Source organism: Protopterus annectens, chromosome 9.part0, assembly GCF_019279795.1.
Source record: "Protopterus annectens isolate FY-2018-M chromosome 9.part0, PAN1.0, whole genome shotgun sequence".
Classification (NCBI taxonomy): domain Eukaryota; kingdom Metazoa; phylum Chordata; order Ceratodontiformes; family Protopteridae; genus Protopterus; species Protopterus annectens.
This window is the reverse complement of record NC_056743.1, coordinates 1,158,322,154-1,158,336,713: the sequence shown is the minus strand read 5'-3', so window position 1 is coordinate 1,158,336,713 and position 14,560 is coordinate 1,158,322,154. Positions and strand designations below refer to the sequence as shown.

General features: G+C 38.3%; 1 protein-coding gene across 2 annotated transcripts in view; it reads right to left on the bottom strand.

Annotated features, from left to right (window-relative positions):
* Positions 1-14,560, bottom strand: part of CAPG (capping actin protein, gelsolin like) — a 315,146-nt gene that overhangs the window by 62,669 nt on the left and 237,917 nt on the right. For both annotated transcript variants that reach the window (XM_044084038.1, XM_044084039.1), the window contains one exon: positions 13,547-13,679. In XM_044084038.1, the coding sequence (XP_043939973.1) occupies positions 13,547-13,679 (133 nt within the window). The remainder of the gene's footprint in view (positions 1-13,546; positions 13,680-14,560) is intronic.

Here is a 14,560-nt window from a genome sequence, read left to right as displayed (position 1 = left end):
GTAGTTCTAATTGTGAAAGTTCTTAGGTTGTTTACCTCTCTATCTGTTTAACATGTAATGCATTTTATATAGATAAAACTAACAGGAATCTGAAAGATAGAATCAGACATTTGTATGACATTAAAAAGGAGAAATCTACTAATGCCCTTAACAAGCACCTTGCACATTGTACTGAATTCAAGAAGTTTAGATTTTTCCTCATTGATAAAGTAGTGAAATAGGATAGTGTACTTGAATTTAAGGAATTGATTTGGCAGTCAAGATTTAATGCCTCAGTTTATCCTGGTCTCAATGATAATATCTCTATAGGTAGTATGCTAAAGATTAGCGCTACTACACTCTGATAATTTATGTATTTATTCATCCGTGCAGTGTTTCATTTAGGATGTTTATTTTTAAGGTTTTTTAAAATAGTTTTCAGGTTTTTAATTTTTTTTAATGTTTTCTGTTTATTTAATAATTTCTAATATGTTTGCATAACATGTATTATACCCTGAGCTTTTTGCAATGATAATATATTTATTAAAGTTGTTTCTCTTTAAAAATATTCTGTAATTATACATTATTACTGATGTGATTGGATGTTCCTTCTTATTTAAGGTTGGTTAATTATTCTATTAACAACTCTGATGAAATCCAATGAATGTGAACAAAAGCGCTTAGTTGTTATTACTGGTGTATTAAAGTGTCAGATCATCTCTCCGGACTTCTTTTTTGTGTTTTTAGCATTTATTTGGAGGTCTTGGTTACAGAAAACAGAAACAGTTCATATGCAAGCACATAAGCACACAGAGGCACAAGGGAATGAAAGTGAACATCAGCTTAGAGGAAACTGGACACAATTTCCTGAAGTTCATAATATGGCCTGCAGACCAAAGCAGGAGAAAACTGGACAGACAGACTGTAACCTACTGTATCTGGGCACCTTCCACAGACATGATGCCAAGGTAGGTAACGTGCCTGAGAAAAATCTATGATCTAGACAGGTGGGAACCATTCAGTATAAAGTTTTATAATACTTGACCAGCTCTAGTGGCACAGAAGATAAATTCCCAACTACAGCCCAGGTAGCCTGAGCTGAATTAGTGGCTCAGGTGCCTGACTGAGGTACCCATGAAGGTTAGGAGTGAATAGTGGGTGTCAACTTGCCAATTCTGGGAGGAGGGTGAGACAGCTGTAGCATGCCATTTGGGTGACCCCTGGCAGGAACACTAGGTATTCCATCTATGCAGTATTAATCTATGAGACTGTGCTGCCACTGTGCATATGCATGCAGCCAAGTGAGCACGTGAAGATCCACTCCCTGCAGCTAGCTACCTGCAATGGAGCTCTGATGACTGCCAAGAGGGAGGGAGGGTGGTGGTCCACTAAGTAAACAGTAGGATGCTCCAAGGGCTAACAAGCTGGTCCACTTCCAGCAACCTAACTGTCACTACTGTGAAATGAATGGGCCGACTGAGCCATTGAGGCAGGATCAAATGGGCCATGATGCTGTTGTCTAACCCTGACATGTCTGGCTCTTGCCACATGGAATGAATGAGGTGATTGTGTGTAGGCAGAGAGGAGCTATCAGAATGTTCCTGTAGCTGGGGAAAAAAGATTTATAATGTTTGTTATCAAGTGATTAAATAAAGGGAATAGATAAGTAGGGTAGAGCAGGTGGACACCACTCCAAACCTAATGGTGTATACATACATTTGGGCAGGTGGTAGACTCCTAATGGCAGGTATGCACTTTTCACTTCATAAATAAGTAATAGAGAAAAATGGTAGCACCTGGAGCCCTCACCTCCAATGCTCTGTCACTGATAGAAATTGACATATCAAGATTACTGACCAAATAAATTAAGACTGATAAGATTGTAACACCTGTCAATAAAAAATATGTAAGCTCAATTGCTGTTTTGACTGATAGAGATTTAGTAGTGTACATTTTGGCAAACAAAGTTCTGGCTGAACTGCAAAGAATTCTGGAGTATTTTTGGGAAACAGAGGGAAGATTCTGGAAAAACTATGACACTCCCTTATGTCAACAAGGAAAAGAAGATGACAGACATTTTGTAGTGCTTTCTGGAGAAGTTGGTTATTGCCATTAGAATGAAGTGTTGGCAGCAGTAGACACTACCATGGGTGCCGGAACCATAGAGCCAGGGGGAGTGGTAGTCCCCCACTTTTACAGCTGCAAGACCTGTTGGAAAACATTAATGAAGTGGAGTTTTCACGGTAATGTGGATTCGCGCACAGAAGTTAAACTAACTAAACTAGCTGTTCTTGTTCTCTTACTGCTCTGTGTTACAAGACTTATGCTGCCACTGTTCTGTTAGTGCTGCCAGAGTCGGAGTCATGCTGGTAAGGAAAGTTCTGTTCTTTTATTTGCAGGAGTTATGCAGCGCCTGTGTGTGTGTGTGTGTGTGTGTGTGTGTGTGTGTGTGTGTGTGTGTGTGTGTGTGTGTGTGTGTGTGTGTGTGTGTGTGTGTTTGTGTGTGTACAATGCCCCAGTTAGGTATACCTGGTGGTTATTGTTACTCAGGCTCAAACAAGTGCCTAAATTACCCATACCACCACTTGTGATTCAGGGAGTTGAATCCATAGTTCTTAACTGTCCATATTTTCACATAATATTTGGCTCATACTTTTGGCCTGTTCCTCTTAAAATTTGTGGTTTTCTGGCAGATCAGTGAAAACCGAATTCACTAAATAATGACATCCGTTTAAGTTTCAGTCTTCCTATCTTTCAGGAAACACATGGTAACACAAAACATTTTATTTTAGCAACTTTCTAAGATTATACAAGCAATATTTAAAATGTGTGCCTGGTTTGCCCCCCTCCCCCCCGCAAATAAATGTTGGCTTTTTCCAGATTTCTTGTGCTGCGAAGTTGAGAGATTTATTTGAGTGTCAAGTGGATTTTACAAAGAGCTGAGAGCTTCAGGGGAAGAGACGTTTAGTGCTACTTATGCTAAGTTGTTTGCATTGTTAGTAGCACAACAGGTAGTATACTAGCTTTTGATGCAGAAGGCTTGGGTTCTACTCCCAGAGTATGCAGATGCATCACTGATACTGTACTGTGTTGTACTTTAAAGGGAGTGGATGCTGCAGTTCTATGAATGTCCTGCTTTGGAGGAGTTACCTAGTAACTGTGTTTTTGTTATCAGTTTGCCATCCATTTCCCATTGCAAATTTACAAGCTTATCGTTTTTTTAATGTAGCATAGACAATTTATTTTTCAAGGGCAATAGGCACTTTATTTCTAGATGAAACAATGAAACAAAGTTGTTTGCTAGCAGCAACCTCTTCATTAGTTACAGATCCCTTTAATGTGTAATTATTTAGATGACTTACTTCTGCAGAGATTTTGCATATTTACTGATATTGGTGGATTGTAATGACAGAAGTCTGAGTGGCCTTTTATGGTTGAAATTTTCTGAAATGGGTAGTTTTTGTCATTATTGATTTATACATTTTGTTTCATTGCTTACTAGAAGACTGTTCCAAACTACAAATGTAAAACATATTCTAACAAGTGATGTTGTATTATACAAGGAATATAATTTAATACAATCGGGAAGGTGAATCAAAGAATGCATACATGTATGCTTGCTCACAGGATGCAGGAAATAAAAACAGGGGAAGAGACCAGTCACCAATGGAGTCCCCCAGGGTTCAGCGCTGAGACTTTTTCTGTTTGGCATATACATCTCAAAAGTAGAAGGAAATAGCAAAGGGCTTTGGCCGACGAAGTTTGAGATGACTGCAAGCTAGGAGCAGTTATGGAATCTCCAAATGACTTAGCCATCATGCAGGAGGGTTTGACCCAAACAATAACTGGTGCCAGAATCATGAATTGAAACTAAACTCCAAGAAATACATTATCATATCCTTTGGGAAGTCATCTACTCCAAGGAACTGCCAAACTGACAATGCCCCCTGAGAAATAACCCAGTTGTTTGGCATTTGGGAACTTGAGTGTACAGTGACCTAACTTTTGACCAACATGTGCCCAGAGTCATAAGACAGTCTTTCTATATTGCACAGCTTATAAACAAATTGATTTTAACTGAATCTACAGATCTTATTGTCCCCCTTTACAAAGCCCTCAGGTCAATCATTTTGTATAATGCCCACTTTGGCATGTATCTGTCCAGACCCATGCAACAATTGGAATACCCACAGAGATACCTTACTAAAAGGATACAAGTCCTAAACAACAGGTTTATCACTATACTCAGTATTGTACAGAGTGCTTAGAGGTGACATGTCTGGCATACAGGGTATCCTCCGACCTAATACAGATGGTCCTACTGAACATCAGCAAGTCAAATGGCATCAGAAATACTCAGTGCAGGTATCTAAACTGAATGTTGTGGAGAGATGGAGACATATCACAGAGGCTACCACTGTTCCAGAACAGACTATCCATTCAAGTAAAACAAAGCTCATCCCTGTCCACATTCAAATGCAACTTGGATCTAAGGATGGGTAATAGAAAATGTACTCCAGGATTGCCCCTCATGCCACTAATGGATAGAGGTAGTTCATAAATGCTGCATCCCTTACATGAGTTCCCACAAATTATCCATGGTATGATCACATTTATTCTCAGTAGGGCTAGTATACAATTATCAGCCATGGGAATAGGTAAGACCAATCAGGAAATGTTAATTCAAGCACCAAAAGGGAAATTGGCTAAGCTTAAAATGTAGTCCAAGTGAACCTATGTTGTGGTAGTATATAGTTTTTAAAAATTGCCCTTTTTAAATCACCAAGTGCCTCTCTCACCCTCCACCCCCCCCCCAGCCCCCCAGTCTTCAACAGCTTCCGGCACCTCTGGACACTACTCAGTACTTGGTACAATATATTAATTCCTAATGCTGTCTGCCTCGTGGGTTAAATTATCAGTTACTAAGTCTATAGCAAATCTCCAATTCGTTGTCAACTGTATACATTTTGAGTTTCATTATTGAGTCTGAAGGGCAGATTGTCCTTTAACTGAGACCAAATAGTGAAATCCTCCCACAGGGGCATTATGTCATATTAAATTTCACCACAAAAAAAAAAATCAACAGTTGGTGGGAGGTGAGTAATGCGACAAACATCTGAGAACAATTCATTCTTGCTTAAGGCTGTGGGTGTGGCAGTAAGGGCTGCAATATCTTTGTGGTGTGATTTACAGAATTATGCATTCATCACAAAAGTCTCAGTTCTTTTCTTTTCTTTTCTTTTTATACATTACCTTCATTACAGTCCTAACAAGTCCTCTGCAAAAACAAGAAACAGTAGACACAAGTGTAGACATGCTATTTAATAAACACAAAGCTGTTTAACTTGCAGTCACACCCATGAAGGCTATGTTCAAAACAACAAATTAATTTGGGGTTTGCCTGTCTGCAAAAACTAGTAAGAGAATGACACTAAAACATACCTCTCAATTTCCTTGCTAAAGAATTCAGGACAAAGATCCAAAATTATGGACACTTTTTAAACATGACTGTAATTCACATTTAATATAACAGGTTTTGCATCAATATGCATTTTTAGAATAGTAAGAAGCATGAAACACTAAACTCTGTCATTACTGACTGATAGGAATCCCCAGTGAATGATTTACCAGAAAAAGTAAACAGTTTTACAAGAGATGAGGCAAACATATGACACAATAATAGGTTTAGCTGAAAGGAATGCGCTAGAATTGCTGAAATGCATGCATAACAACAGTTCAATGTTAACTGATAGAGATATAAGCTGGTAGTGGAAATGATCAACAAAATGCAAGTAATAGTGTTGACAGCAGAAATGTTGTGTCAATGGCTCAACAGTTACCTTATTTGCTGTTGGTGCTAGAATATCAGAAGGCTGTGGGTTCTACTCCCACGACAAGTACTTGGATTAAATTTCCATTACTGACATTGTAGTGCACCTTCCTTTGTAGATGACATTAAATTGTAATCTTATCTCCTCAAGGTGGTGGTAGATCAGAGAATACCTATCAATTGTCCATCTTTTGGGTTCTGTTTTTCATAAAACGTGTGGTTTCTGGCAGGTTACTGAGGACTGAAGTCACTATATAATCAAATACATTTGAGTTTAAGACTTCATATCCTTTAGAAAATGCATGCTAAGACAAACCCTGTTATTTTAGCAACTTACTAAGTTTATAAAAGCAAGAGGTTCTCCTGTTCAGTTCTGCTGGAGTGCCTTCTGTGTGGAGTCTGCATGTTCTCCCCGTGGTTGAGTAGCCTCCGAAAGACATGCGTGAATGGGCATGCCTTCGCTGAAGGTTGGGCGTCGGGCTAGCAACTCGGCACCATAAAAATCTACTGCCAATCAGTAGCAGACCGGAGTTCCGCTGTGGCAGCTCCTAACCGGGAAAAGCCGAAAAGACAAACAAAACTAAGTTTATAAAAGCAATATTTAAAATGTTCCCCTATTTTTGAGCCTTTGCCCACCCTTTATTTTATGCTTGGTCTAGATTTCTTGTACTACGAGTTTGAGAGGATAGGTGTATATAAAAGATTAAAAAAAAAAGTAGGAGTGTCCTGGCTATTTTTTTCCTAGTCATTATGAATATAACTTTGGGTTTCCCCTGAAAAGAGGATGATGGCATAATTGGACTAAACCACTGAGCAAAGAGTAATTAACCAGGTAGGAAGAAACTGGGTAATACTGAAAAGGAGAGATTCTGATGTCAATAAGTCTGAGATGTTAGTTTGTGCTTGCTTATTCAACAGAAACATTGGATCACAGTAATAATAATTATTATAATACTAAGAATAATTTGTGTCTTTAATGCATGTGAGGTGAGCTTTCTGATGCTTTGAAATTAAGGGAGATCCAGTAAATAATTGAGAGATCATATGGACAATGTTAACTTTTCTGGCAACAGATGCAGTGCAGCACTTCAATGGTAAACACCACACACACATAAAACAGGAACAATCTGACATTTTACTTCATCTGGAATTTACAATGGGATATGTGTGTCATGCACAGGGAATGGGATATGTGTGTCACGGGTAGGGAAAACTGTTTGCAAACAAGACCAGGATAACAGGTGAACTCACAATGGAACATGAGTAAATATCATACACAGGAACATTTAAATCATATAATACACCAGGAAGAGAAGTCAGTAACTGAATGGCTACATGTGACACCAGCTCAGTCACCATGTAGTGCATCCACTTTTCCCAAGATAAAAAGTGACACATTAGTAAAGGCAGGAAGTAGCAAAGAGGCATTAAAAGGCATTCCAATCTTAGGCAACACATAAGGCGTTACTGTTTAATTCAGCGTGGGTCCTGGATTTATTTGCAGAGGACACTAGTCTAGGGAAAGTTAAACACAGAATCCATACCTCTCAACTGTACATATTTTTGCAGAATGTCCAGACTTTTGCCTCATAGTTTTGATCTATTCCTCAAAAAACTGTGGTTTTCTGACAAATCAATGAGGATTTAAGTCTCTATATAATGACATACATTTAAGGTTCAGATTGTATGTCCTTCCAAAGATGCATGCTAGCACATATCCTGTTATTTTAGCAATGTTTTAAGTTTATAAGAGCAATATTTAAATTCTGTCCCTATTTTTAGGCCTCTGTCTCCCATTATTTTAGGCTTTGTCCAGATTTCATGTTCTACTAGGGTGACAGGTATGCCACGAATTTCTGCAGTTTTCAAGTCAGTGATTATGTTACAAATCTGTAGCATTAAACTCAACAGTTTAACATCAGAATAGTAAAAGGGCTTAGCCTGTATCAAGCTCAGAAATGCTGGAGTTTTTCAGATTATGACCTAAATACAACATGCTGTGCTAAAGAATCTGTGCAAACTGTCAATTGCATTTTTATTTGTAGCAAACAATCAATATTATACTGTTTGCATATAATATATGAACTGTAATGGAGTGGACTTGATCTGCCTACAGTGACTGCTCTGGCTAGGGATATTCATATGGAAATTCATGCAGTGGAGTTTTATTTGCTGTTACACTCCTAGATGCTGTCCATCTCCAAGAATGTTCTGTCTGGTGACATGTAGGTTTCAGAATAATGAGTTCCTTAACAGTATGGGGATGTCAGGCACAACATCCAGCTTATCTATCTATCTGAAGTCTTTGTATGAAAATGAAAGCAGGATGTAGACAGCCCAGTGAAAGACCACCCAAATGACTCCAGTATAACACATAAGCTATATGAAGTTAGACTAAAGAAGACAAATATATGTATTGTTGACAAAATGAGGAAAAAGGGCAAGAAAAAAGTAATAAAGTATCTCAAGGGAAACAGCAAAATCCAGAACAGAATGTATATGTCAGGGATAACAGATCGATGTAGCCTTTTCTGTCCTTCTCAGTAGACCGACTTTCACTCTTATCTGAAGCAAAATGTTTCTTGCATTATTAGTAGCAACAAACTAAGGTAAAGCTATTTTCATAATTTATTAGTCAGATCTCCTTGTTCACCTCTGTGGTAGTGCTTTTATTACTTGTGGCAGGAGGAAGAGGAAGAAGGACATTCTTAGTTTTCTAATCACTCAGTCAAGAGTTCATACAGTCATAGTAGGAGAAAGGATAGCATGAGCTGTCTTCAAGTCTTACCTATTAGTAACACATTCTTAAGCATCATGTATAAGCTGGATATTTCACCAGGTATGATCAACAGCACTAACAGATGTCAAACTGTCACATAAACATTTCTGTGCAACTTAAGTGGCCAACTACCTGCACAAAGTGTTTTGACAAAGATCATTGGCTAAATATTTTGCAAACTCACCAGTACAGATTTTTTTTGAGGAAAGTCATATACAATTAAGGTGATCTGGATATTAGACAGAAGCCTGAATTTACAGTTGCAGTAGCAGGTGGTCATACTGTTAGACTATGCTATCCACCTTTACTGGCAATTACTATCTGCTAATAAATGGAGACATCTTACAGAAGGGCCTCGCTGAGACAGATTCCTGGTGTCAGAGCCATGGCCTCAAGCTCAATGCCAAAAAGTAAAGTGTCATCCCCTTTGATAAAAACTCTGTACCCATGAACTACCACATAGGCAGCAATCTACTTAACACTGAATGTGTGAAAAGAGACCTTGGGACCCAGGTAGACAGTAGTCTCTCCTTTGATAGTCACATCGCCACAGTAGTCAGGAAGTCCTTATACATGGCACACCTCATCATAAAAGGGTTCTCATCCAGGAAAAAGGAGATCATTGTTCCCCTCCACTCGACACTCATTAGACCCATTATAGAGTACAACGCTCCTTTTGGAATGTACCTCACAAGACATCTGCAACAGCTGGAAAGGCCACAAAAGTACCTCACAAAGAGGATTACTGGCCTCAAACAAATGCCCTGCACTGCCCGCCTCAAAAAACTCCAGCTTTACTCTGTAGCATATTGCCTTCTCCAAGGTGATCTCTGCCTAACATATAAAGCTATGTCAAACACAGAGCTGTTGGACATGCTACACCTAAAGAAATCCCAATCCCTCAGAGCTACATGCTCTAGGGACCTAAACCTTGTCACCACAATAAACAGAACATGCTGGAGGGATAGATTCCTGTCCCAGAGACTTCCTATACTCTGGAACAGGCTACCTATCTATGTCAAGCAAAGTTCTTCATTAGCACTCTTCAAGAAAAATATTGATGAGAGGATGGGAAATAGGAAATACACCCCAGGGATCACTTCTGTGTCTCTTCTCGACAGTGGCACAGGAAAATAACTTTCTTGGGTGGCGTAAGCCAGGGACCTTGTTGGCTAGGCTTACATAGGCCCTTGGGCCGATAGGCTAGTACCTACTTATGAACCTTTGAACCTATGACATTGTTTTATGCTACTACATGAACAAAAAGGTAAGGTCAGTAATTGCGAAAAAAGGCCAGAGCTAGGAATAAAAAAAAAAAAATCATATAACTTTGCGATGCTTAACACAAAACTTCAACAGCGCAAGTCAATAATGAAAACAAGAATAGAAAGTACATTTCTAAAGAAAGTAAGACACAGCCAGACAGTAACATACTTCCACCAATGAATTCTTTCAAGACGTGCATTTCCTGCATATGCAGCACTGTTTCATGGAAAGGGAACTACTGGGTAAGGTAGCTGCTCCACAGTGGTCCCCTTTTTCAGGTATAATATGACATGGTTGAGCATTCATATAGTCAGAGCTCAACCTAATTCAGACATACTTTGAAAATACAGCATAAATTATCTATATCCTTTGAACATAACATATATGGGTGCATATAACTAAACTTGTGGGTACTTTCTAGTTTACCTGCAATGGAGCAATGAGGTGTTTCATCATGAAGGTGAAGCACAATTGATTAAATATGGCTTCGCCCCCCCCAACATAGGTAACTAAAAATTAAGCATGACATTGCAATGATATACTGTGAATATACACAAATGACATCATGTAAATCAGACAGCATTTCGTCTTATCTTTCAGGACTACTTATTTACAAAAAAAACTCTTTATAGCTTGAGTCAAGGGCACTGATATAGACATTCACCCTTGTAAAAATAAGAGAAAATATCTTAATTCTACATATAATATAATCAGTGCAATTTTACACCCCAGCTGCCAAAGATCACAACATATTATCATTAAACTTGCTTTTGTCCAGCCTTTCTTCTCTTGTTGTACTGTAATACCTATATTTCTTTCAATTAAAATTAGCGCTTCTTTAATATCTTTAATACATACAGCAGTCACTGAAAATATTCTTCTTCACATTTAAAATATCCCTAACTACACACTACACAAAACTGCTTTCCTATATACAACATATAGTTTACATCATTAAATGTTTCATACCCAAGAACAAAAATTCTTTTACTTACAGTTACATTTTTCCATTTTAGTGTCCTTCTAAATATTAATTATATAAAGTGGGGTATATGCTTTACAGTCTACCCACAAGTTTAACAATGCTAACAAATATCCCGTCTTTCTCAGACAATTTTTCTTGCAAAGCCATTTTTCACAAATGTGATTGATGCCTTATAGTCTCCCATTTATTCACTCATTTCAGTGTTGTGGGTCTTCTTCCTGCTCACCTCCATTTCCCAGCTCCAAACCATGGCTCAAGTCGAAGGTACTCTTGATTCTCCTGAGTCAACTCCTTTGTTTGTTTGTTTGTTTTTTTCCTGCTGCCAAGCATTTTTCTTTGTAACATTGGAAAAGGTTTCACTGGAAAAATATATCTATGAGTTTTATTGTCAGAATAATGAGAAGCAGAGTCCCCTTCTGTTTGCTGGCTCAATTCTTGTTGGATAAACTTTTGTATTTCCTCCTTAGCCTGTTCTGCATCCAAAAATGTCTTTGATTGTTCGGGAAAAATATTCTAACAGCTGGATATCACATCTTGAATCTCACACCCGCCAATCAACATTCCCTGATTGCTGAGATAAATTTGGTCAATTCTGCCTGACTGTACATTGAATAGTAATTTTCCACTAACACTTTGGGGTCTATATTATAAGACCGAACATTCACAACAGCGAACACCTAAACAGCGACACATAAATGCCGAACTCTGAAGAGAGTGAAGGATGTAAACATCAAAATCCAGAACACTGAATGCATTTCCAACAACAACAGCACCATACAGGTAAGGAAAACCTACAAAAAACTTCATTAATCACACGTTTGCAGGGGGGCAAGCCCCCCTGCACCCCCCACTTAAATATACCAACTCCAAGATCCCACTACAGTGGGGAAAAGGATATATTTCCTTTTCCCCATGATCACCCTGCTGGCCACAGAGATATGTTCGGCATTCCAGATTTCGATATTTACGTCCTTCACTCTTTTCAGAGTCCGGCATTTATGTGTCGCTTTTTAGGTGTTTGCTGTTGTGAACGCTCGGTCTTATAATATAGACCCACACTTTGATATCAAAATTTTTAACACTTTTTCCTTCTACCACAGTTTTGTCTGGATTAACTCTTTCTGCTGGTATGAATGCATCTTTACTAATATAGGTCTTGGGTGTTTTTTTCATGGCAAGGTTTGGAACCTACACACAATGTGCCCTTTCAATTAACAAATCCTGCTGTGAAATACCCGTCCAATTGCTTACTTGTGCTTTCATAAAATTAATACAATCTGCTACTCCCAGTTTTTCCAATGCAGCAGAAAATCTTTTCTCTGCACACTCTGTCTTCTAACTCTACCATTTTTTGAAACAAGCTCTTTGTGAGAAGTCTAATACTCAGCCAGCCTTTTCTTCATTTCATCTTCTGATTTTTTGCAGTTTTATCAGTTCATCTGAATATCTAGTCAAAGCTTCTTCTATTTTTTCTGCCTTTAGTTATTTAAGGTGATATACTCCTTAAGCTTTTAATTTATTTTAATCAACTCTGAGAAGATTTAATTTATTTTTCCTCTAAATTACTGGAAGCCATCTCTTGTACCAAAGCTGAAGCCTGAACTGCTGTTTGCTGAACAGCTGCAAGATACTTCCCAGCCAGTTTTTTCTCTTCACCTTTTCTGGCTGATTTTCCTTAAGGTTCTTGAAATTTCTTATTTTCTGGCGTCCAGGCAATGTACTTACTAGCCAGTAACTGGATTTTATTCAAGCTGATACAATTACTGTCTCTTATTTCTTAGTTTCTTTTTTCACACAGATAACTGAGATGAAGCTGTTCATCAGTCTGCAGCCATCTTAGAAGACTTTGACTCTGATAATCTTAATTGGTGTGCTTTTTATGTTAGCTGTGTACTTCTTCAAAACATTTGTTTTTGTCTTCCTCTGTCCTTCTGCATTCTAAAAAATTCCCTCACTCAGCTGTGAAGTGGTGTCAGTTTCTATAATTTCAGTCTCATAAAATGCGCCATCATTGTTCTTTTTCCAGATACCCTGTTTTCTACCCCCACCTTCACCCTATCAACCCTTCAATATTCCAAGCAGAATTCAAAATGAGGGTCACACTGGCGACATAAGAGGTACTACTGCACTTGAGAACTGGCACTAGCTAAAATTTCAAACACTATCTCATGATACCAGGGACACAATGCATACCACTGCTTTAAAGAGCCAGCCCATTTAAAGGTAATGTAGGTTAACAAAAGGTGCTTTGTTATTTCTCCATCCAATACATAAAAAGAAGTGTTTCTTTAAATTGTTTGAGGAAGGAATAACTGAAAAATGTAAAACTTCATACAAGGTTTGAGGTTAAGATGATACAAGTAGGCTTACACATTTTCAAAAACTACAAACAATGTAGTGCTTTTAAATAATCATGCTTAAATTAAAAATAAAATCTGAATAAATATATACAATTCAGCATGTGTTCTACCACACTAAGAAGTAATATGCGCCTGTTTTTTATTCTTTTTTTTTCTAAAGTATTCTTTTTCCATCATTTCAGTAATCAAGTGACTTGTCAATGAAGAAGCTGGAAAAGGAATGGCTGAGTTTACTTGGGGATTCTTAGTGAATCACAGGGGTGGCTTAACATGAAGTTATCACACATAATGGTAAATAAGATGGTAGAATAGCCATAGCTTTGCAGTTAGCACCAGTGTACACTCACCTTTCCAGATATAGATTTTCCCATACTTTCCATTGTCCAGAATAAAGCAGTCATCAGTCACCAAGAGCTTTCTGTCAAAGGGGCTGCTCTCACTCACCACTGTTAATCTCATGGCCCCGGTAGCATCTGAGATCTGTGTGGACAAAGAGAAAAAAACATTCTCATGTCAGAAGATAAACTAATACTGAGTTCTTAAACTGTTGTCTTGTTCTCCATGTGTGAACCTTCAGCACTTTTCACAAACCAGAATAAGTAGAGCATTATTGGTCTGTTCTAGTGTGTTATACCTTACTTGACAAATCCTATCCGATCAAAATTGCATTTTAGTGATTTGAGCATACAGGTTTTGTGCCTTTACAATGTGACTATTGCAACAAACATGCCAAAGCTTTTCAGTAGCTCAGACAATAGCTAAAGCACTGACAGTTTGTTAGGTATGAAGGCTCATTTATCCACAAAATCAGGTACAGTACAGCATAGCAACAGTCTATAACATCCCATTCCATGATGGATTTAGTACTAGCTAAAGGTAAAACAGTCACAGTGCTGGAGACCAATGTTATCTTTTTAACCACAAGGACTGGCAAAGTGAATGGCATTAACAGTGCACAGTGTCCCATATTCTGGTGTGTTCTGCTGCTGGTGAAAACTGCAGCACGGACAATGCTGGAGATGAAGGAGTCCATTTATTCAAAAGTACAGAGGTGGTAAAGTGTTTTTCATACTATGTTGGGTTTAGTGTGAGGCTGGCAGCATTAAATTGTGAAGCCTATATGTGTATAAATAGACACAGCTGCCTCATGAGGTTCTGAGCTGTACAGGTTCTACACTCTAGCACAGTGGACAATGCTTATGAAACAGTTTGTGTAGTAGTTTTCAGAATCTGAATGGGGACATTCTCAGATCCTTTTGAATAAAGGAATGGTGACAGCAGCAATCACCTGAAACTAGTGCCAGTTACTCTATCCTACAATTCCCCAGGGAGAGCCATGAAATGCTATAGATTTGCTCTCA